General features: G+C 42.4%; 1 protein-coding gene across 1 annotated transcript in view; it reads right to left on the bottom strand.

The window, feature by feature from the left end:
• Positions 1-2775: 2775 nt before the first annotated feature.
• The window catches only part of SPPL3 (signal peptide peptidase like 3), a 56010-nt gene continuing 37333 nt past the window's right edge, over positions 2776-21452 (bottom strand). The window contains exons 3-11 of the mRNA XM_082066015.1: positions 19297-19385; positions 16925-17044; positions 13684-13762; positions 12830-12942; positions 7930-8036; positions 6865-7028; positions 5425-5624; positions 4738-4847; positions 2776-4078 (exon numbers count right to left, since the gene is read on the bottom strand). Of these exons, the coding sequence (XP_081922141.1) occupies positions 4007-4078; positions 4738-4847; positions 5425-5624; positions 6865-7028; positions 7930-8036; positions 12830-12942; positions 13684-13762; positions 16925-17044; positions 19297-19385 (1054 nt within the window). The 3' untranslated portion in view covers positions 2776-4006. The remainder of the gene's footprint in view (positions 4079-4737; positions 4848-5424; positions 5625-6864; positions 7029-7929; positions 8037-12829; positions 12943-13683; positions 13763-16924; positions 17045-19296; positions 19386-21452) is intronic.

Genomic DNA, 21452 nt, shown 5'->3' with positions numbered 1-21452 from the left:
GGCGCGCAAACCTGAGCCACGTCCTCCTCGGCTCGTCCCCCACCACGAATGAGGCCTGGAGCCTGGGTCCCCCTCTGGAGCATCTGCCGTGCTCACAGCACAGCAGGACGGGGCTCACCCCTCAGTTTCACACCATTGTGAAGAAACAGAAGCAGCATCTCAGTCTTCCAAGGTTACGCAGTGCATAAAATGTGTTATAGGCCTCAGCTGAAATTGCTGTAAGCATTGTCTTCACATCAGAATAGGCACCTCTGCTAGTCTTTTCTAACAGTGTTATCGATAAGAAAAATAAGACAGATTTTGATTTTGAATGGAAATTTTGACCGAGACCTCATTATACACACAGATCTGTGACAGTCACACATACTGTTTATGTTGGAGATCTTGGAAAGCATCAAAAATACCCAAATTGCAAGACATTTAGAAATACAAAAGCAAAGTGCCTATAAGAATAACAAGAAGAAATGGAATAGAGACAAGAAAACGTGACAGTGTTGTAACTCGAATGAAAAATGCAGTTTACTACTGTTTAGCTAAAAATGAATTTCAAATGCCACTTACTGCTTTTATAGAAGACAAATCCTTGGGAGCCTTCACTTCCCCCTCCAAGAAGGTCAGTGCTGAGCGGGAGGTGCCACCCAGCTGTCAGTCTGGATTTCCTAACTGCCTCAATGACTTCTTCCCCTTCTCAGAACACAACTTACTTCTTCACTCAAGAAAGGAAACGTTCATCTCCACAAACGGCTTCTGAACGTCACACGATTGAAGCGGCAGGGTCGGCTGGGCACGGGTTGCTCCCAACAGGCCCCTGCAGAGGACGAGCAGCGTGTTTCTGACACTCTTCACCCACACTGGCTGGCCAGACACCACCAGGTCATTTCTGAACTCGTAATGTTTGCAACATTAAGTGTGATTTCACGGAAATTTCAAAACAAACAGTAAAACTTCTAAGCTGACTATTGCCAAAGACACAGCAGAAAACCAACTCCAGTTACCAGGTTTGTACATGACAGTTCTGGTTCATGTCCTGACAGCTTTGCTATAAACATGCTATAGTCTATCACTTTTTTGTCAGTATCCTTTTACCCTCCTACCAGAAAGCTTATGTTAGTGAAACAATTATTAACATATTTTTTCAGACAACTTTTCAGAAGGGCGGGCAGGTGGTTTGGTGGTCTCGCTGCAGGACTTTGTGTCACGTAGCTTATTTAGTTCAACAAAATGTTACACTGAGAAAGCATCAACCACCGTACCAGACCCAACAGGGACAGGGCACCCAGGGCCCTCGATGGCCTCCAGGAATCCAAAGGACCCAAATCAGCTGGCGCAGTTTCAACCCCAGGCTGAGAAGACACGTGATCAGCCAGACTGAAGAAACTGCGCAGAGAGGGCCCAGCAGCTCAGGAGAGAGGCAGGAATTTGTTTTTAATTGCCCTGAATGCTGAGGGTGCTCTAGACAGGAGAGCTGCACGACAAAGCTTTACAGCTTTAACTTGCTCCAAAAACCCAGGAGGATGCTCCTCCCTCTGAAAATGCAATAGCTTTGTATTTAGAACAGTCACGCTCAACCTCTGCACACACCCAAATCCTGTTCCTGGCAGCGGCGGCTGCTGTTTCACCCCCGAGGGGCAGCAAACACGGGGTTTTGCTCACCTGGGGGGTGGGAGCCCCTGCGGGGGCAGCGGGCGGGCAGCTCAGCGCGGGGGCACGGAACAGGCGCTGGGAGTTACAGCTCAGGCTCTTCTCTGGTGCAAGTCAGCAGGTCGCAGCGTTCAGGAGGTAAATACAGCTTGAAAAGGGAGGCAAACATCTTTCTGAAAAGCTAAATTAATTCTCATTAAGCATTTGTCCGTTAGCACTTCTAAAGCTTTTTCCAGAACGCTCTTTAAGTGTAGCAAATCATTCATAGGCGTGCTTTCCCGGCACGGACTAAAAGATGCCACTGCAAAACAGAAAAGACCATTCCAAAGGCAGGAGGGAATGGAAGATAAAGCAGCAAACTGGAGCTAGAAATGCTACTCCAGTGCTTGGAAGCTCCGGGGAAAACAAAAGTGTCGTCTTTCTCTCTCTGAATATTCTCATCAGTGTTTTATTCACCTTCAGTCTGAGTTATGTAGTTGTAGTTAAAAACTGATGCTTTGCTTTTGTCCCAAGCTGACTGGGAGTCTGGGACCCAACACCTGCTGTGAACAGTAAAAGCAGATTTCTCATTAAAAACTATTTACTTCATTAAAAAGTGACAGTTACCTGATGATGAGCATTGCAGGCACACGACAGAGGAAACGCTTTCCATCAAATGAGAGATATAAACTGGGGAAATAAAAAAATACTTGCCTGAGAAGAGAGGAGGAGGTTAATTAACATCAGTACGTGCCCCTGGCCGCACACAATTTTCTGCTGTGCTCAATCGGCTTTTCTTGTAACACCAGACAGAGCAGAAAGGACCAGAGGTTTCACCAGAGCTTCCTTACCTGTTAAATAACCTCACTGGTCAGTCGGACTCACTCCCAAACGTTCCCGTTTTCCTTCCAGTCAACTGGCAGTTATCGGCATTAGCAAACGAACGGCAGCCGCGAGCCCTCAGAGAGCTCCCCAAAGCCAGCTTGGCAAAGTATTTTAAAGGTAAAAAGTTCTAGTTACCTCGGGGAAGCCTTTTGGTCAATAAAATAACAGAACTGAAGCTGCTGGTTTAAAAAAAATAAATAAATAAAATGCAGATTTTACCAGGCTACAAGTCCAAAGCAGTCAACACACAAACTGCAACCAGGCCAACAGTAAAGGACAGTTTTCTTTTTCTTTTTTTTCTTTAAGGGGCAGGGGCATGGAAAAAATACAGCACACTAATGAAACGAAATGCAAAACATACAAAAAAATAGAAAATAGAAAAAATGTATTTACAAGTGATACATTACTATGATCAGAAAGCACAAAGACAATCGCTGCTATAATACATGCACTGGGTCGAGAAGGAACGACTAAAAACCTGCAAGGGAGCTGGTTGTAAAAAACAAAATTAATTAAAAAAAATAAAGAAAGAAAACCAATAGACACCCCCTCCCCCCAAACAAACAGGGTTGGGATTGAACTTTTTTCTTCCCTAGTTTGCTACATTGATCAAAATCAAATATCCCCTAATGTCCATGAGTACAATCAGTACAAACACTACACGTGGTTTTAAACTGCAGGTTCAGTTGTAGGAGGGGGGAAAACAGCAGCTCATTGTAGATCCATATACAAGAAAGCCATAGTAAACTGCTCTACATGCTAAAAATTACAGCAAGCCCCCGTCTGCTACATAGCATGATCTTAGCAGGTTTTCCTTGGTATTTATTCATATATATATCTATATGTGTGTATATATATATGTATAAAAATCGTGCCCTTTTTCACTGCAACATGACATCTGGGTGGAAATGTAACTTGTTACAACAAATTTTTCTATGGATACTGCAAGAAGTCACTCAATGTCTGTGGATTTAATAAGTAACCTCACACCACAGGAAATATTTAATAAATCAAAAAACCCCAGTATTGTGACAGAAGACCTTCTGTCTCAGTTCTTTTCAAAACCCAAGTCCAGCAGGAAACTGGTCCCAATGTACCCGAGGGTTCTCTGAAGGAGCTTCAGTTTGCTTAACCGGTTTTTCTTTTAGTGTTCACAAGTTTTTGAACGACTTCAAGCCGTTTTCAGTTTCAAGTCTGTCTCTTCCTCTCTCACAAAGGTAATAGTCTGGTACTAATCTGTCTGAGCGAGGAAAAGAGGAAAGTGGCTGCAGCTGCACAAAGGGTCCCCAATTCCACATCTGCAGGGAGACACGGAGTCACATGGAGCTCCAGGATCTTTGCCTTTCTCTTCTTTTCCTCCTTTAATACAAAGTCCTTCTGTATGAGTCCCATGTTGGTACCTTCCCAAGCACCAGCCAGTCCAGCTTTAGGAGACGACAAAGCCACAAGTTAAAGTGAAAAGGACCAAGGCAGAAGTTCAGGTCACTTTCTCTCGGTTCCATCATACTTCCAGGAAGCGGGAGCTGCTGGACTTGGAGTGGAAAGGCTCAGACCACATGCGACGTAGATCGCCCTGGGCAGGGAAACAGCAGAAGGACCAGGTCCATTTAGAATTCAGATTTTAAAATGCGTGTATAATTGCAAGCATGTTTTAAAGCAAATCTATTCTTCACCTGTTTTGCAAGTTATAATAAAGACAGTAAAAAAAAAAATCCTTTCCCTGTCCAGCTAGAACATCTTATTTGGGCAGCAGATCCACCTAAAACGGGTTTCTGATGGGAAGGAAATATTTATGCAGGTGGAAAATTCTGCCCTTTCTTATGCTCTGCACAGTGTTTCAACAACAGCCCCGTAACAGGAGAGGTTATGTTTTAAAATTTCAGTTCGGAACAGGTGACTGGAAAGAGGTAACAAGGATCTGCCTCTCCAGTCTCCGCTGGACCTTTGCACACATGTCCTTTCATGAGCAGTTGGGCAAGGACGAATTCATTTATTTAATTTAAACAGCATTTCACACTTCAGGATTTGGTTTGTTTATAATTACTGGTACTTCATGTACATAAATTATCGTCTGTTTCAGGAACTCTCAGTGCTCCAAAATGAACCTTCACCCCAGGAGACCCCAGGGCTGCTGAGGAGCAGTGAGGACACGCGGCATCCTCAGGAGAACTGGTGCTCCGAGCAAGAACACCAAACCCGCCTTCCAGACGAGAATGGATCAGCCCGGCTTACCTTTAAATAGGCCATGGTGAGGAGCGGCAATAAAGTAAATGGTACCAAATAGAGCAGGGCAGGCTGGGCCGCCCGGTGAATACGAGAAGCTACTGTTGCAGTTAATAGACCTGTAAAAGAAAAAGGTGACTATAGTTATCTTTAGGTTACATATGGGTGTTCTAGTCCTTTCATCCACACATGGTTCCCTTCCCCACCATATTAAGAGAAAGGCTGTGGAAAAGTTACTTATCTGCGCTTCACTTTTCCTGAATAGATTTAAACCAAACAAAGGAGTGAAAAAATAGCAGAATACCAAAAGTACATTAATTCTCTAGATGAATCACGAGCTGTGCTCCTGCACAGCATAATCGATCCAGAATCTCCCGTATTTTTCCCACAACCCAGGTATGAGCTACGACGCCTTCTGTGCTAATAAAACAAAGTATAAAAAGCTGCTAACAAAAATACACTGATAATCTTTCATCCTCAAAATACAGCAAAAAAAGTCTTAAAAAGAAGACTCTGGAAGGGTTTTTCTCCCTAGACTGTGCCAATGAAACCCAAGGAGAGGAGGATTTTAAAAAGAGTATCACCAAAGCATTCTCTCAAAGCCTCTTTACACTTACTTTCATCATCTTTTAAACCTAATACAATAATCTCCCTTCTGCTCACTAAGCAGCTATCCATATTAAACTAATTACTCACCTACAAAATATCCAATAAGTGTGCAGTGAAAGTAAGAAACCTTCTGCATACGTCCAGAGATGTTCCCTGGTCCTGGGGCACCACAGGAATCACTGTTGGCTTGTTTTTTATAGTTATCGTAACGCAGGACGAAGCAGAGCAGAAGACCTGGCATCACAATATCTCCGATCCCCAGCATGGAGAAGTGGCTGCCTGTGGAACTGGAGAGCAACTGAAATTGGGTTCATGCCCAGGAGGGAAGGTGACCAGCTCTAGACTCCTCCACTTTGGTTCTGAGCTTCATTCTGCACATCCCTTCTTTAGTAGCAAACCTTTATACGGTAGAAGCTAAATGCTGGAGACTGAAGATTTTCTCCTCGGTGATTTCACCACCACCTCAGCTCAGTTTTAAACATACCCATTTTGACAGTAGTGCCATCTTGCTCCAAACCAGTTTATTTCTACCAGTACTGTTTACGCCGCTTTTGCTCTTAACTCACTCAATGAAACAGATCCATCAACGCACTATGTCAGTCTTCTCTCTTCTAAGCGTTGATGGGAGGTACAAGCTGACCATTTTATCAAACTGTTGGACATGTATAGACACTGCACCTTCATTCCCATGTACACAGATCACCTCTAATACAAGGCAACAACTCAATTTGTGGACTTCTAAGATCTTTGGTCTCATGCAGACAAAACACATTGAAAACTACAGTCTCACCAGACTCCCAGAAAAGAGCAAATTGCTAAGTAGATTAAGAAATAAAATTGCCTGTTATCTTAAATCCAAGATCTTTCTCATGAAAACAAAGCCAAATTAAGTTCTCACAAAGTTGACTAAATAAATTATTTTGCTTTGATCATCGCAGCCAATCAACTCCTAATGTCTGCAATTTCAGCATCCCAACATCTAAAGAAACAAGAACAAACACGCCAACATAATCTACAGCCTAACTGCTCACACCCCTCTGGTTCTGACCCCGAGACACCCAGGACTGCTGCACTGGGAGCTGTGGAATCACCTCCCTCCAGCACAGCACTGCCCGCTAAGCACCCTGCTTACAGCCATTTCTAACTCCCTTCCCTTCGCTTGTGATCATGCAGCAATCAAGACTATTCTGAGGTTACAATAAACCTCAGGTTTTCTGCTTTTAAGCATTAGGTCCTAAATCCCACAACAGCAGTCACTAAACTGCAGAACTCACACAGATGGCAAAAAGCGTATCCTGTTCTGAACAAGCCACCTTTTAACCTAATTAGGATCATTTCTGCATGCTGTGAGTCAGCAAATGCAAAGTGTCCCATCCTCACTACTCATTATAAGCCTTTTTATCATGAAGAGGCTGTGACTAAACAGGGAACTAAGCTGATATTTTCCAACAGAATTAGTGCTACTAAAAAGTACAGGGAGGGAAAATTTTCTTATATATACTACAGTAAAAGGACTGCTGATTTTACCTTGGAAATACAAGTTTACCAGGCAGCGACAGACGGGGAACGTCTCTACCCACATTTGGTCCCAGGTGGAGTTTCCGGGATAAAACGTCAAGGGGATTATCAGCTGGTTGTGTGGCCACTTTCACCATAACGTTGCTGTTAAAGATGTAGGCAGAAAAAAAGACCTACGGAGCAAGGAAATCATCAGAAATTATGAACTGCGATAATATAGAAACTAGAAGCTGCAAGTATTTTTGCTTAAGAAAGAATATTGTCCCAATTTTCCATATTGTATATATGATAAAAGGCAAAATGTATTTCAAAAATTCAGGTAAAGTTTTCAACACTGTTTATCCTCAAAAATAGCTGGAGTATACTTTCTGATATAAACATATTGATCAATAGATAGAGAATGTTTGGCAAAGGATCTGTCTGGCCTACAAAGGCGGATAACGGGATTCTGAAAACAAGAGAAGGCTGGAAAGCGTTGAAGAGGTGGGTACGGTGCTCACTCCCGAACGGAACGATAACGTGTTTCAAACACGCCCTTGTGCCGCAGCTCATCGTACAGGGAATCAGCTGCCAGAGCCGTCAGCTCGGCGTTATGCAAGGTAAACCGAACTCCCTGCGCTGTTACAACATACATTCTGTCAGGTTTCTAGTAAAAGCGTGGTACGATTTAATGCCAGCTGTACTGGCTGCGAATCACTTTGCATTCCTGTTCCGTGGCTTTCACTGTTAATAAGAGGTTGGCATGTGCGGACTCTGCTTTGTGTTTACTCAGAAATGCTTGTTCTCATCTTCAGCCAGCCTTTCAAAATTTGAGGTCCAATTCCTTTTTTAAATAATATGCCAAAGTTGAAATATTCTAATCGTGTTTCCGCTTTTGCCAACTAATTAGCGAGGAAATCATTCTGCATCCGGCTGCAGACTTTAACATCTCAGAATAGAGCAATGAAGCTGATCTTCTGGGTTTGCCAGATTTCATCAACTTCATACTAATACATTTCATGTAAAAATGGCCCAAGGCCAATTACAAAGCCAAAGGATAAAAACAGTTTTAGCAAAACCAAACAGAACACTTACCCAAAAGACATCATAAATTAGTAACCCAGAGAGGAGCAAGCAGGAAACCTTCAGGCTGGGCAGCCGAACAAAGGCTATCATTGCAACACACAGGCCCATAGCCAGAGCTGCAAAATGCAAACACATAATTAGTTCATTAAAAATAGCAAAACAAAAAAAAACCCAAGCCATTACCTGCCCCCAAAATCAACCCAAAGAAGCCTCTGTTTCCACCTGTGCACTAGATGACTGCCTGCTGTTCCTAGACAGTGATATTCCTCTCACCAGAGTTCAGAAAAGGCAAAATACATTCAGCAGCCAACCGTGAACGTGTCCCCAAGGAAGCAGAAACAGCTCTGCAGGCACAACTGCCCGTCCGCTCAGCTTCCACTGCCCACCACAAAGAAATGTTTTCATGTCTTGTGTCCCAGAGACTCCCCACCGTAGAACACTGACGTCCCAGCTAAAAACAGAAGCAACAAGACAACTTCAAACTCCTTGTGCCCCAAACATAAACCTCTACCTTCACACTATTCATATTTGTGTTTTCCTGCTTCTTTAAGCCTGGCCTTAGCTACCGGAGATACGCAGCTGACAATCAAGTGTATTTCAACCGGTTTCAGGCAAACCTCTAAAGAGGCAATTAAAAAACTTCAAAAGTAAATCAACTTTCATCTATGGTATCAGTATATCTACAAGGAATAATGGAGCGCTGTTGGGACCAGATTTCACTTAGGTATGCAGACATTCCTAAAGAAAATGGAGTTGTCTAACAGGAGGCAGAATTTGTCAAAAGCTATAATCCTGTTTTGACCAACTGAAACTGCAAGAAGAATGGATTCGTTAGATACACACCCAGCAGCGCAACAACCTGACCAGGCCAAAATTTACAAGTTAACCTTTGAATTCTCACGCTGTAATTCTGCAGTTGTAAAACTACCCTACGCTTACCCTTCACCTGAAAGAGGTGGAGTTCTTCCATCAAATCACCAAGGAAACGCTGCCGTACAGATTCAAAAGTGCCACCAAGCAGCTGCCAGCGCAGCTGCCCCCCAGCAATGACTTTGTCAAACCCAGCTTATCTTTTGAGAACTGACAAGCTTAGCACAACACTGGGCTGCCAGTTTTAAGGAGGTAATGGGACAAGGTGAGTCACCAACCCTGGAGGGGTTTGACAGATGCAGAGAGGAGGTCCTCAGGGACATGGGTTAGCGCTTCAGTCAGGTTATGGTCACACTCGATCCTGAGGGTCTCTTCCGACCTAAATGATTCTATGATTCTACTCAGATAAAAATGTACCGTAAATCATGCTGCATAACTGTAACTAGCTATAAAATGTAAGTAAATTATTGAGGCTTAAAGAATTTGACAGAGCAAAGCAGTGAGAAAAAGAGGTGCAATCAGTAATTCAATACAGCCTTCAGTTACAGACTTCCTCTGGCAAATAGCAAGGAATAGGCTGTCTGAAATCAAAGAGGTTTCTCTAAAGCCAATGTTAATAATAGCTCAAGCAAGCCTATCTTTAGGAGAGGATTTCCAGGTTATAATTAACTAAAAGTGGAAATATTTTAACCAGTGTGAAGTTTTATCTGTTTTTCCACACTGTGTTTATCAGTGAAACGAAGCCAGGCACACGTGCAAGGCGCTTCCATCAACCTACGCAAATACTGCGTAGGAAAGAAGATGGAAAAAAGTCTTTAGACAACAATGAAATACACATGCTAATAATTATGCAGTTTTGCAACTGCTTTAAGAAATATTGGTAAATTTAGAAAACAGAAGGGAATCAAGAATGCCTGAGAGCAAGTCCGAGTAATGCGGGCAAAAGTGGCAGCAAAGCACCGACAGGCTGCCCTGAATGGAGACCCAATGGTAATGGACAGAGATCACACCAGAAACAAACTCATCTGTATCCAGGCTCACGGGTGGTGTTAACAAACCATATAAGGCAGATCTTCATTAAAATATACTCCAAATCATTAAAAAAAAAAGGAGAAAGAGAGAAAAAAAAATTAAAGAAAAAAGGTTAAATACCCACACAAAGTGTAGCTCTGCATTAGAAGTGCTGGGCAGAGGGTTCATGGAGTTCATAAGAAAAAACTAACTGACAGAGTTAACCTTCAATTAACAGAACAAATTAACTTCACAGTCCCTGCAAGCGCACTGCTCAAGGAATAAGGACATTCTGGGGATTAAGAATATTCTTGCATATGTGATTAGTCTCTGGATACAGCATATTTTCCAGCTTCACTGCGCTGCTGTCTCTAGAACAGATGAAACCATCGAGATGCTGTGGCTGCTTTACAACACATTATATAGGTTTCAACTTTCCCCACAGGCAACCGGCTGACCTTTCAAAGAAACAGGTACTGAAGTTCTCATCTAATCACGTTCCTATCAAGCTCTCAAAGTGTATTTTAAAGAGTGGGGAACAGGAACACATGTCACCAATTAGCCTCTGCCTCTGGCCTGCTGCAGCAGGGCCTGTGGTACCCAAGCCTGTTCAGTTCACTCTGTGGCTACAGACACTCTGGACATCTCCAGCATTCCCACTGCACATCTCCAGCTGTGCCCAGTGTTTAGGAAAGCTTTAAACCAGGCTCTACCAGGGGACAGGGACCATCCTTGATGATTCTGTCATCAGACAATGTGCACTGAGAAATACACATTTCGAGACCTCTAAACATCGATCATCCCATGCCAGAACAACCCTGGGAGACAGTATGTGCTCATTCTATCCTGTAAAATGCCCCTGGCTTTAGAAACAGTTCAACCAACTACTGTGCAGACAGGGGAACTGTAGTATTTGAGCAATGAAGACTGTCCCGGCAGCATCGGCCACACCTTGATTGTGTAAGCACTGGAAATTAGCATGAAGTATTTCCCTTCCTTTTTACTCAGCTCTAAACCAGAAATACTCTCATAAAGAAAGTATCAACTGCACAGCAACAAACCATACACACAAAAATCCAGGTGTACAGTTAAGAATGAACACCTGCCCCAGTTCTGCCCCCAGCTGCCAGCCCAGGCAATGTGAAGCACATCACATCTGCTTTACTTTCTGCAGACAGCGAAACAGAAGATCATCCCTGGCCGAGCGCGATGGCCGCACGCCCGGAGCTGGCAGCGCTGGCTTAAAGCAAGTGCTCCAGTTGCACATGTCACTGAGCAGTTCTTACTGCCCCCATTTCCCTCCAAACAAGATTAATTGGAGTCTCAAGTACTCAGCTACAGAGGTGCAAAGGGTAAAGGTGGAGATGATGTGATTCTGCTTGTAGCAGTGTAAGGACTAGAACTGCAGAGCCTGTTGCCCTGACAAGGACCAATAAATGCTGCTTCCTGTCCGACGTCACTGACAAACATTGATTTAATTAGATTTGAACAAAGGACAGGAAGCTTACCTGTATAGTACAAACTCTCTTAATAGAAATGATGTAAAATACTCCAAAGCTGGACAGTATCAATACAATTCAGTAAATCATAAACAACCACCAAGAGAAATAAAACCCAGAAACCGCTCTGTGCCCATAGTTCAGTACTCTGCAGATTAATTACCTCAAAGTCCACTATTTCAGGCTGAAGTGCTCACAAAAAATAGTTATTTTTAAATAAATGCATCTGTGGATATCTCAGTGTAGACAAGTCTTTTTGGATTTTGCCAAAATTCGCACTTGGCACTCGACTGAGCTTTGTAGCTACTGCAGATCAAAAATCACCTGATTTCATAGTGAGCTACTCTGCTTAACACAGAACAAACATCTGCTTCTTTTTCATTTATTGCCTGGGTACTTCCAAAGGTATTCCCTAACATGCAACAGGTGCAACTTTTACAGCAGCAAAAAGCATAAATGAATCCCAGTGCCTATAGACAACAGAAAGAATTGAGGTGCCATGAGAGGTTCCAGTGCTAAGGACTTTCTGCTGCTGCTATCTCATTTAGGAGGAGCTGGAAAGCTGATGTGATGTGTGTTTTCTATTGCAACAAACAATTTAAACGGCAGGTAACATTGTCCCAGCTATTTTTCCTCAAGCGATCACCACCTCAGGGTGCCATTTCATGAGATGTCCTAAGCCAATTTAGCTGCCTGACACTGCTGAGAAGCAGAGGTCCTGCCCCTGGCTCCCTCTTCATCCCTGTGCTATCATATCCACTCCATCCTCTCACGTCCCATCATGCTGCCACTTACCTTTTGCCAAATTTAGCACATACCTGACTGCACAATAATCCAATTCATCTCACTGCAGCAGCAGAAAAATAGCCTGGCAAAAAAATAGCATGCTGCCATTCTAGTGAGCTGAATCAGTTACCATGTGATTAAATGAGCGCCAGAGCTAGCATAAGAGATTTGGAAGGCTGAGGGGAGGAGGAAAGCTGCTTTCGGAACAGTAAGCTGTGAATTCAGTAAAAAAAACATCACACCTTCAAGCCAAATGGATGCCTGCCAGCTTCACCCATCGCACCATCCTGACTGGCAAGCATCAAAGAGATCAAAGACAACCAGCTACTGTGAACTGTCTCACAACAAATTATTTGACCAGCTGAACCAAAAACCAGTAAGATGTGCAGCAAAAATTAACCAGATTGTTAAGATCAAGCTATGATCATAAACAACCACAAGCTATGATCATAAACAACCACTATCTCTACACATCTTAAACTACAACTGGCGATTCACCCTCTACCACACGGGTGCAGAATGTCTTCCATGAGTGCTCTGGGACTTCCTCGGAAACTTTTACAAACCAGAAAAACAGGTGTCCCAAACACCACCCTGAAAAGTGCCTGCTCAGGGAGTCGACCACGCAATGTTACAACTCAGCAAGCCATGAATATTAGCAAATTTCACCACTCATCACCAGGTGACTGATGTGACAGAACAGGCGCAAAGCAGCAGTAAAATCCCTTTATTCACATACTCACCATCCATGAGGAGCCAGTGGCCAGTTAGGACCCAGATAAGGACAAGCATCACAGACAGGGAAAACGAGAGCAACTCGGCAGCAGTGAAACGCCCGCAGCAGCCAAAGGAAATCCTGGGAACAACATGGAAACGTGAGCTAGAAGATTTGTTTCCATTTAAAGGATGGATGCTGTTGGAACAAGGCTCGACTGCTGATGAAAGATGCCAAGAACAACTGAAGGGAAGTTCCTCTGCCACAAATAGGTACCAAAACAGCAACAAAATAAAAGCTTTCCTCACATTTAAATAATGTGTGTAAAGCCTCAACTAGAGAGATGGGAAAAGCCCTGTAACTCCTGGCACCTCTCTTGAAATCGGTACCATGAATGCTATTTTCTAGTACCATCCAAGATAGTGCTTTTTGCAACATGAACCCCAGTCACAAGGTTAAAAAAACATCATTTCAAAACATGACATTAACAACTGTGATTTTCATTAGCGTAACTACAGCCTTTGGAACAGCCAGCATTAAAATCCACAGTCCAGCGTTAACAAACATCGGAATCCAATACCAAATCCCAAACTCTGAAACTTCAGCCAAAATAAGCCAAACTTCTCAAAAATCACTGCTGGGAAATCCAGTCCCCTGCAATGGCACCACAGTTCCCGGGCTGACAGGCCTGCGTGACTTGCAGAAATCGTGTTTCCTGGTTTCAAAGTGGAAACATGGTGTTGGAACAAAAAATATGCACCAACATCAGCCCTGAAGCTCTGAGGGTAACGCTTGTAACCAAAGACTCCATTCAAGAATTCTCATTAAAATAAATAAATACAACATATAAGAAGAGAGGCAAAAGATTTCTCAAGTCCTTACTTGTTTTGAGGTGAACAAGGCCGCGTTAAGTACTGGCACATCGGGAGCAGGAGGAAAGCGAAAGCTATTGTTGCAAGGACTAGAAAAAGAAGAAAAGGTAATATTAGTACATTCAGACCTAATTTCTACAGTACACAAACAAGCTTCTCCAATTTGAAAAAGCTCTTGCAACAATGTCCTATTATAATATACTGCAGTATTTCATTAAAGCAAGAGCAGCTAAGGACTCCAAGGCTTTCTGCAGAGCTGCTATTGTTAGTAAGCTTTCAAACTTCAGTCAAAATAAAAGCTCTCAAAGGAACGCAACGCCCTATCCCCAAACCTTAAAAAAGTCTTGAAGCTATTCATGGGCATGTCAGCAAGAAAAACAGTTTTAAAATATTCCGGGAGTCAAAAAAACTGAAAGAACTTACTACAAACTGGTTGTGAGATCCTTTTAAAATTCTTCAATATATGACACAGACTAAGTCAGCATAACAAAGGGGTTTTTCCACTTAACTCAGTCACTTTCCCCCCATCTCACTCAAACCCCTTTATTCATTAGTGAAACACAGCACAATTTCCGATAAGTTATATCCAGTAGTTGACAACTTAAACTGTTAAAATACAAAATGCTTTAAGTTTTTGAAAACAGGACAATAAAAATACATGAATATCTAAAATAGACTAGTTCCATAAACATTTTCTTTTTTAAGAAGCATAGTTAGCCCACCCACGCATTTGTAAAAGCATTTACTAACTGCAGCTATTTATAATATTTTTTCCTTCCACTTTAAAAAAACAATAATAGCCCTGAATTTGTCCTAAGGACTGTTTGAAAGGCTGAACAGTGAGGACGTGGAGACACATCCAAAACTGCTGCAGCAAGAACAGGCTGAAACGAAGAGTCACTCGACATTTTCTGCATGCTGCAAATCAAATCTTTGTGCTGTCCTCTATTCAGTCCTTAAAAAATTGGGGTGGTGGTTGATCATTTTTAAAAGAGAGTTTTTTCTTTCTTGTCTCAAATGAAGACGATGGGGAAGTATCAAATGTTCCCTTTAGTACACAGCTTAAGCCAACTGGAGAGGAGAAAATGGTTTGGTCAAACCGCATCTTTGCAGCCCTCGATTCTGCCCCTTCGTGCGGGAGGAAGATTAAAAAAAGTAGTTCAATTCATTTGAAAAGTTTTTAAAGTGTCTGTATGCAAACAGAAACTCACAGTTTATCAGTATTTCAGAGAGGGGGACGAAAAGCAGAATGTGGAGGGAAAGAATGAAGAGTGTGGCAGCCCTGCACGCTCTAGGAACATTTCCAGAGGTGCTGGGCAGCCAGCGCTGCACAGCAAACCCGCGTCCCTGCTGCTGCAGGTCCCCCCGCCGCTGCCCCTCCTGCTGCGCCTCCCACCGCCGGACAGACCCTCCTCACCCGGACCTTCCTCACCCACACCTTCCCCCCAGCGCTGCTCGGCCTGTCCTGCATCCCCAGCGCCAACGCCCCAAAGCTGGGCTCATCAGAGCGTGTAAGGATGTGATGTAATGTAATCACACCAACACACGGCGCCCACGAGCGCCCACTCTCAGTCTCATTCCTGACTGTCAGGGTTCCAGCGACAGGTTCTCTCTTCCCTCAACACCTATGATTAGATCGGCAATCCCTTGGCTTAGCTCCCGTCTGCAGGCAACGCGCCAGGTCTTGCGCTCTGCCCTCTGCTCGGCAGCTGTCCTGGCCCTGGGCTGTTTGCAGGACCTGCCCTTGCTCCTGACTCTGCGCTGAAAGGCAAATCTTTGTGGGAGGAAGATTTAAGGGGGTTTAAGAAACCAAACATCAGCTAAAATTTAGAAGTTCCCCTACATCAGCCTCTAAAATTGGCCAAATGAGGATGTGAAATAGCACCACTTGAGCTCCAGGGGACAGACGGACCAAAGTTCCCTGTGCTTAATGACACCCCCTGATGCAAGATTAAGGAAAAGCACAAAAGCATCATAAAAACAGGTTCCAGAATAAAGACACCCAAGTGCACTAATGCAAATGGACTCAATCCGCTTAAACCGCAACAACCCCAACTGACGATATTGTCTAAATACAAACTGCAAATGTGACAAAGTTACAAATGTCAAGGTCATTCTGGAAATAAATGGACCAATAAGCCTGACAAATTAAAACTTGTCTTCTGTCACAAAACTTCTCTCATCATATCTTATGTCTGTATATATATATTTCCATAAAATCTAGCATATGGTAGAATTTATCTGAAGTAATAATTAATCGTTAAGAAGAAAGAACATCTGTGTCCTAGGTCGGAGTTCTAAAAGCAGCATTCAACAGACCTCTACAGGACTGTGCCTTCAGAACTGGAGGAGTCTCAAGACCCATGTCAAGAGCAGAGATTTAGATTTCACCCATCAACATCAGTCCTGGTGAAGAGGCTGGAGACGACACACAGCTCAGCATTTCGTTCAGGAGGGAAAAGCCTGCGCGGCATATACATGAAGCAGGAGAGGATGAGAGGTACTTAGGGGTTTAAAAATCATCGCAGGCTCAGTATGTGGACTGAGTATGATTTTTAAAAGCCGCTGCAGATTTGGAGCAGTAGGAAGAAACTTGCTGCCCTGAACAGTAGTTGGTCTCTTGAAGAACTGCAAAAAGACCTAAAGGCCAAAACTTTCCAAAAAATCAAAGTGCTGGTATTTACTTAAATGACAAAACATAAATAATACTAAACTGGATCAGAGGAACTGCAATTTATTTGCTGGCAATCATTTCATTTTTGTTCTAAATTCAAGCAGTGCAGAAGAATAATACTCAATATACGAGTGAGACAAGAAATAGCCCTGGAACAAAGAAAAACTGCACCAAAGCAAAACCAAAACTAAACTAGGAAAAGAAACCTCTGGATAGGATCTGCAGAGTTATGCTATGGTCCTGTAATGACCTCAATTATGAAATACCATGTACAGTTCTGAGCACAGATTTATAAACAAGTGAACTTTATGTAAAATAATACATCCAGTGTCTTTCAGAACTCTGGCAATTTATAGTTCAGTAGGTTTAGCAAATCTCTAAGTGGAAAATACTTCTCAAATAATACTTGTCACTATATTAATAGCTACAGAGACATGAAAATACAACTGTGAAACCTGATGAGTTTTTTTTTGAAATGTACTATGACATGTTTTTTAATTCTTATCAGCAATATTTAACGGTATCAATGCTTTCAGTTCTATTCCAATTCTTATAAAGAGAAGAAAACTTAAGTCACCTGCTGTGCATATTGTGAAGACAACTTGAACTGAATCAAAGAAGAAGAACATAACTAGGAGAGAGACAGATGCTCCGATTGGCAGGAACAACGCCTGGGTAGAATCAATGGTTTGAATACCTGCAGAAGAAAGTGACATTGAACATGGGCTGTTTCTTACCACAGGCACACCTGTCCTCACCCACACGGCTGAGCACTGACAGTGCATTCCGTTCCAGAGCCGCTGCAACAGGTGGTTACTCTGGGACCCCCAGGCACTACTGTAACCCGGCACAGCAGCCCGTGCAAACCGCTGCAGCTGAACTGTGCAGCCACAGCCCTGCTTTGCAGCACCCAAGAACTGAAAGCTGAAAGAAAACATAAGTTTTTTTCTTGTGCCATAGATAGGATGAATAACAAGTTTAAAAAAATAACATTATTTATGGATCAGGAATCATACAGTGATTATATATTTGCTTCATTTTACACTGAGCAACATAAATGTGTTGAAGAGAGCATACAGAAGGTTGGTTTAATCTCTTAGCAGGAGGCGAAGAGCCCGAGCAACAGCAGAGCTGCAGGCAGTGTTAGTTCGACTCAGCTCGTGCAAACGGTGCCGCAGCTTCAAATTCCACTTGGGTGACGGCCACCATGGACTTAAACCCGAGTGCTGATTGCAATCACCAGATAACATCCAGCCTAACAACAAAGGGCAGTTTTCAAGAAACACTCAAGTCATTTACTGGTTTATGAAACTACCAACTCAGTTCAGCTGTACTATAATCACCGTTTATGCTAAAACCCAACCAAAATTCATGCCCACATTGTATAGCTGGAAGCAGCAATACTGAAGTATTTTATACGATTTCCCCTACCTCAACCACGCAGTGCGGCTACTGGGGATATTAATAACGGGCAGGGCATTTTTTACTGTATTTTAACGTGAGTTTTTAGAATTACTAAGAAAATTGAGAAGATCAAGCTTTGAAGAGCCCACCTATCCCCATGTGCTATGTAAGCATTTTAAAACAAAAGGATTAAGAACTCAGTCACTTGGGATTCCTGTGCTACAGAGGTCTGGTACAAAGGGGTAAAGTAAAATATCGATAGTTTGCTGAGGACAGTGCAAAGACACAGAAATTCCTGCGTTCTAATCTGTGACTCAGATCTAATTCTTTCTGCTTTAAGAGAATTTATCCACATGCCCTTCAAGGTCCCAAGGGAAAAAACAAAACAAAAAGGCAGCAATGACATACTACAAACCACCTTGGCATATGGGAATCAGTGCCTGCAGTATTAAATGTCAAAGTTCTTCATTTCATTTCTGATCATTTTGACAGCTAATCCCCTTAATGTCCTCATTCCCAGCCCCAGACTTTCTCTTACTTCCCAGATGCCAAAAGCCTCGACGGTTGAATCACCAAGCACAGCAACCTCTTTGCTCTGTGCTGTCAACACAAGCAATGCTCTGACAACCATGTAAATTCCAAGAGTCTATATTTTTAAAAAGGCAAAAAAAGTGCAAAAGACACACACACATAATGTATGTTACTCATTTTATAATTTTTAAGCTATATTTCTTACTTTAAACAAAGCGACTCTAGCAGTCATGGTTCTGTGCACAGGGCTGCTCACATATCTTACTCCTGCCTTCTAAACTTGCCGAAATGATTCATTCTAGAGCCTGTTCTCAGAATATACCAAATAAACTGCTATAAGTTAAGCTCCAGTGTGAATTCACAGCACATTGTGTACAAGACATTCTATTCTAACTGTTCACATACATGTTTTTACCTGCAAAACAGGGCATCTCAAATGGCCAAGCTGCCTGGAATCTATTTATAGATTACAGAGGGGACAGTCACCACGTAGGAGCTGACATGTTAATCCCCACTCTGAATAGATTGTGTGCAGACACGTATTTTGCTGTCCATTATAAATGAGTTGCCCAAAGCCATGTGAACTCTATACTTTAATTTGTCTGTTGATAAAGCTGAATCATCCTTATGGCCCTGTTAGCATGAGCTCTCCCTTGCTTACAGATGGGCTAATACATCACAGTGATAAACACCAGACAGGAAGAAATTATATCCCTTTCTTGTAACTGTGTGTTGTTTTTTTAGAAAGTAAAGCAGTTTCATTCTCCAGTAAAATCTAACAAATGGTGCAGCATGCAACTTCTATGCGTTATTGGAATGTTGATGTTTTAAATCTAGCTCCCATGGGCATGAACTAGATAGCACCACAGAGCACGGTGAGGTGGAACGTGCTGAGAAGACACCCACATTGTACCCCATGAACCTACAACCCACGCAGCTGAAACACAAGGATGAAACAAAGACACAGTGCACAGAAGAGATGAAGGCGAGATAAGGAGCGAAGCCAACCCTTACTGTTATTGGTGCTGTTGCCGTTGAAGGACCCGGCTGTGCTGCTGTTGTCTTTCTCTTTGTCCTGATTCTCAAAGTCCATGTTAAGAGACCTGCAGGAAACAAAGCCAACGTAGCAGGTGAGTTTAAACTCCTATTTGGGCTCCTCAGCCACGGCCTCATTGTCGTTCTACCACAGCACCCTCTCCCTGAAAAAGCCCTGTAATGCTGGTTGTTGAAAAAACACCATAAACACTGGAAAAGTTAACAAAAAACCCAAAAACTTATAGTTACGGATGAGGCACCATATCACACAGGTTCTAACAGTGAGACTGGTTACCTTAGTGTTTGAACTAGTGTTAACAGCAAACTGCAACTAAGGCACTTATTTGCATAAGGTCTTAATTAATATGGTCGCAGCAAAGCCTAGAAAGTAACCATATACATATTTTAGATACACGCAGAAGAGGCGACCAGAGGAGTCTCTGAGTAAATAGTACAAGTTGGTACAACATAATTCATCGGTAGGAGCTGAAAACATTCCCCTATGTGCCCAGCTCAGCTCTAATTGATCAGCTTCATTTTGATATATGCACTTTTAAAAAAATCCAGAATAACACTGTATTTTACCCCTTTTGCCAGAGACTTTGATACAACTTCTAAATTATATTCTAACAAATTTTGGCATAACTTTCTGCAACAGAGGAATTTCATTTAATGTCTGTTTAGGCCAGCAATCATTTCTATTGGTAAATTCTAGGTTGTCTTATATAAAAATATTAGCAATCAAATTTACCAGCATAGTTTCTCATTCTGATACGCGCATGTTATCATGACTTAGCTATAGATTTATTTATTCCAATATACTATAGACATAGCTGCAGACTTATTGATTCCAGTACACAACAGAGGACCAGCAGAAGCACCGTACAGCTCCTGTCTTAAGTCATCAGCAGCATCAGACACCAAGTATTTCAATAAAACTGCCAGGTCAAGAGGCATTAAACTCCTTTGCCAGTTGAGCTGTGAGTAATTATACTATGCAAAGTAAATAAATTTCATTAATTTGTCAGACAAGTTAAAAATACACCATAATCTTCTATACAGTACTATAGGTATCAAAGTTATTTTGTTTTAATGTACAGGTACCTACTGTAATGCACAAGTCAGCAGTTTTGTGCTGCAGTCACACAACTGCAATCACGCACGTACAGGTCTATGGTATCACAATCACAGCGTGTTCAAGCAGTTTCACTCTGTAAAACTAAAAAAGGCCCTTCCAGTCTAAAACTGGTTTGTTTCTTCTGCTTCTGCTCTGCAAGTGCTCCCAGCAGTGCTGGGAAATTAAAGCAGCTTTTGGGCTCAGGCAACATATGAAGAAGTTTTAACGTCAGATACACAGCACTTGTACACAGATTATGGACCATCAAATAAAAAGTTACCAAAAATACAAAGAGGCAATGGAGAACACTAACGTTCTAACAAATTAATCTGTTCTTAGCTTGTTCTTCCGAAGATCTCTCTGCTCTGCATCTTGTTTGAGGTGCCTTTATCCTTCATTCACACTTGCTTTTTCCCCATTAATGCACTGTAGCCTCGTAATTTTCCTCTCAAGCTATAAAAACCCAGGAGGAGGCTGACAGCCCTCCAGGACCTGATCCAAGGTTCAGCTAAACAAGACGATTCTTTTCTCAGAGCAGCGTTTCGTTCCCCTTCGAATTAGCGCAGTTCAGCGAGAACTTCACACCACCATTCTCCCAGTGGCATCAGGCAACTCACAATTTAAGGGATTTGCTGAACTATCAGCAGAGAAAACTGGAAATAAACTATTAGATCTACTGCTCAGAAACAACTTCAGCCCTTTTTCTTTCATTGCAACAGTGTCTGCAATCGTTATATTATCTATAAACATCCCTACATCAAAAGTAAGAATAAATTATGAAATTACTTAGCAACACAACTGCTGATCCAAGGCAACTTCTGAATAATCTCCAACTGTTTTATGATTTGGCCCTTCCCTCTGCTACAAGTTAATCACTGACATAATAAAAAAATTGAGAAGTGATCATGAAAACACCCTCCAAAAAAGTTTAAAATTACGCTGTAAACCAAGATGTACTCAAAACTATCGGACTATAAAGAAATCACAAGATGAGAAACATTCGCTTTTCTTGTTCCAG

This window comes from Streptopelia decaocto (genome assembly GCF_964273445.1).
Source record: "Streptopelia decaocto genome assembly, chromosome: 15".
Classification (NCBI taxonomy): domain Eukaryota; kingdom Metazoa; phylum Chordata; class Aves; order Columbiformes; family Columbidae; genus Streptopelia; species Streptopelia decaocto.
Note: the sequence above shows the minus strand (reverse complement) of the source record. Positions and strands in the feature narration are given on the sequence as shown.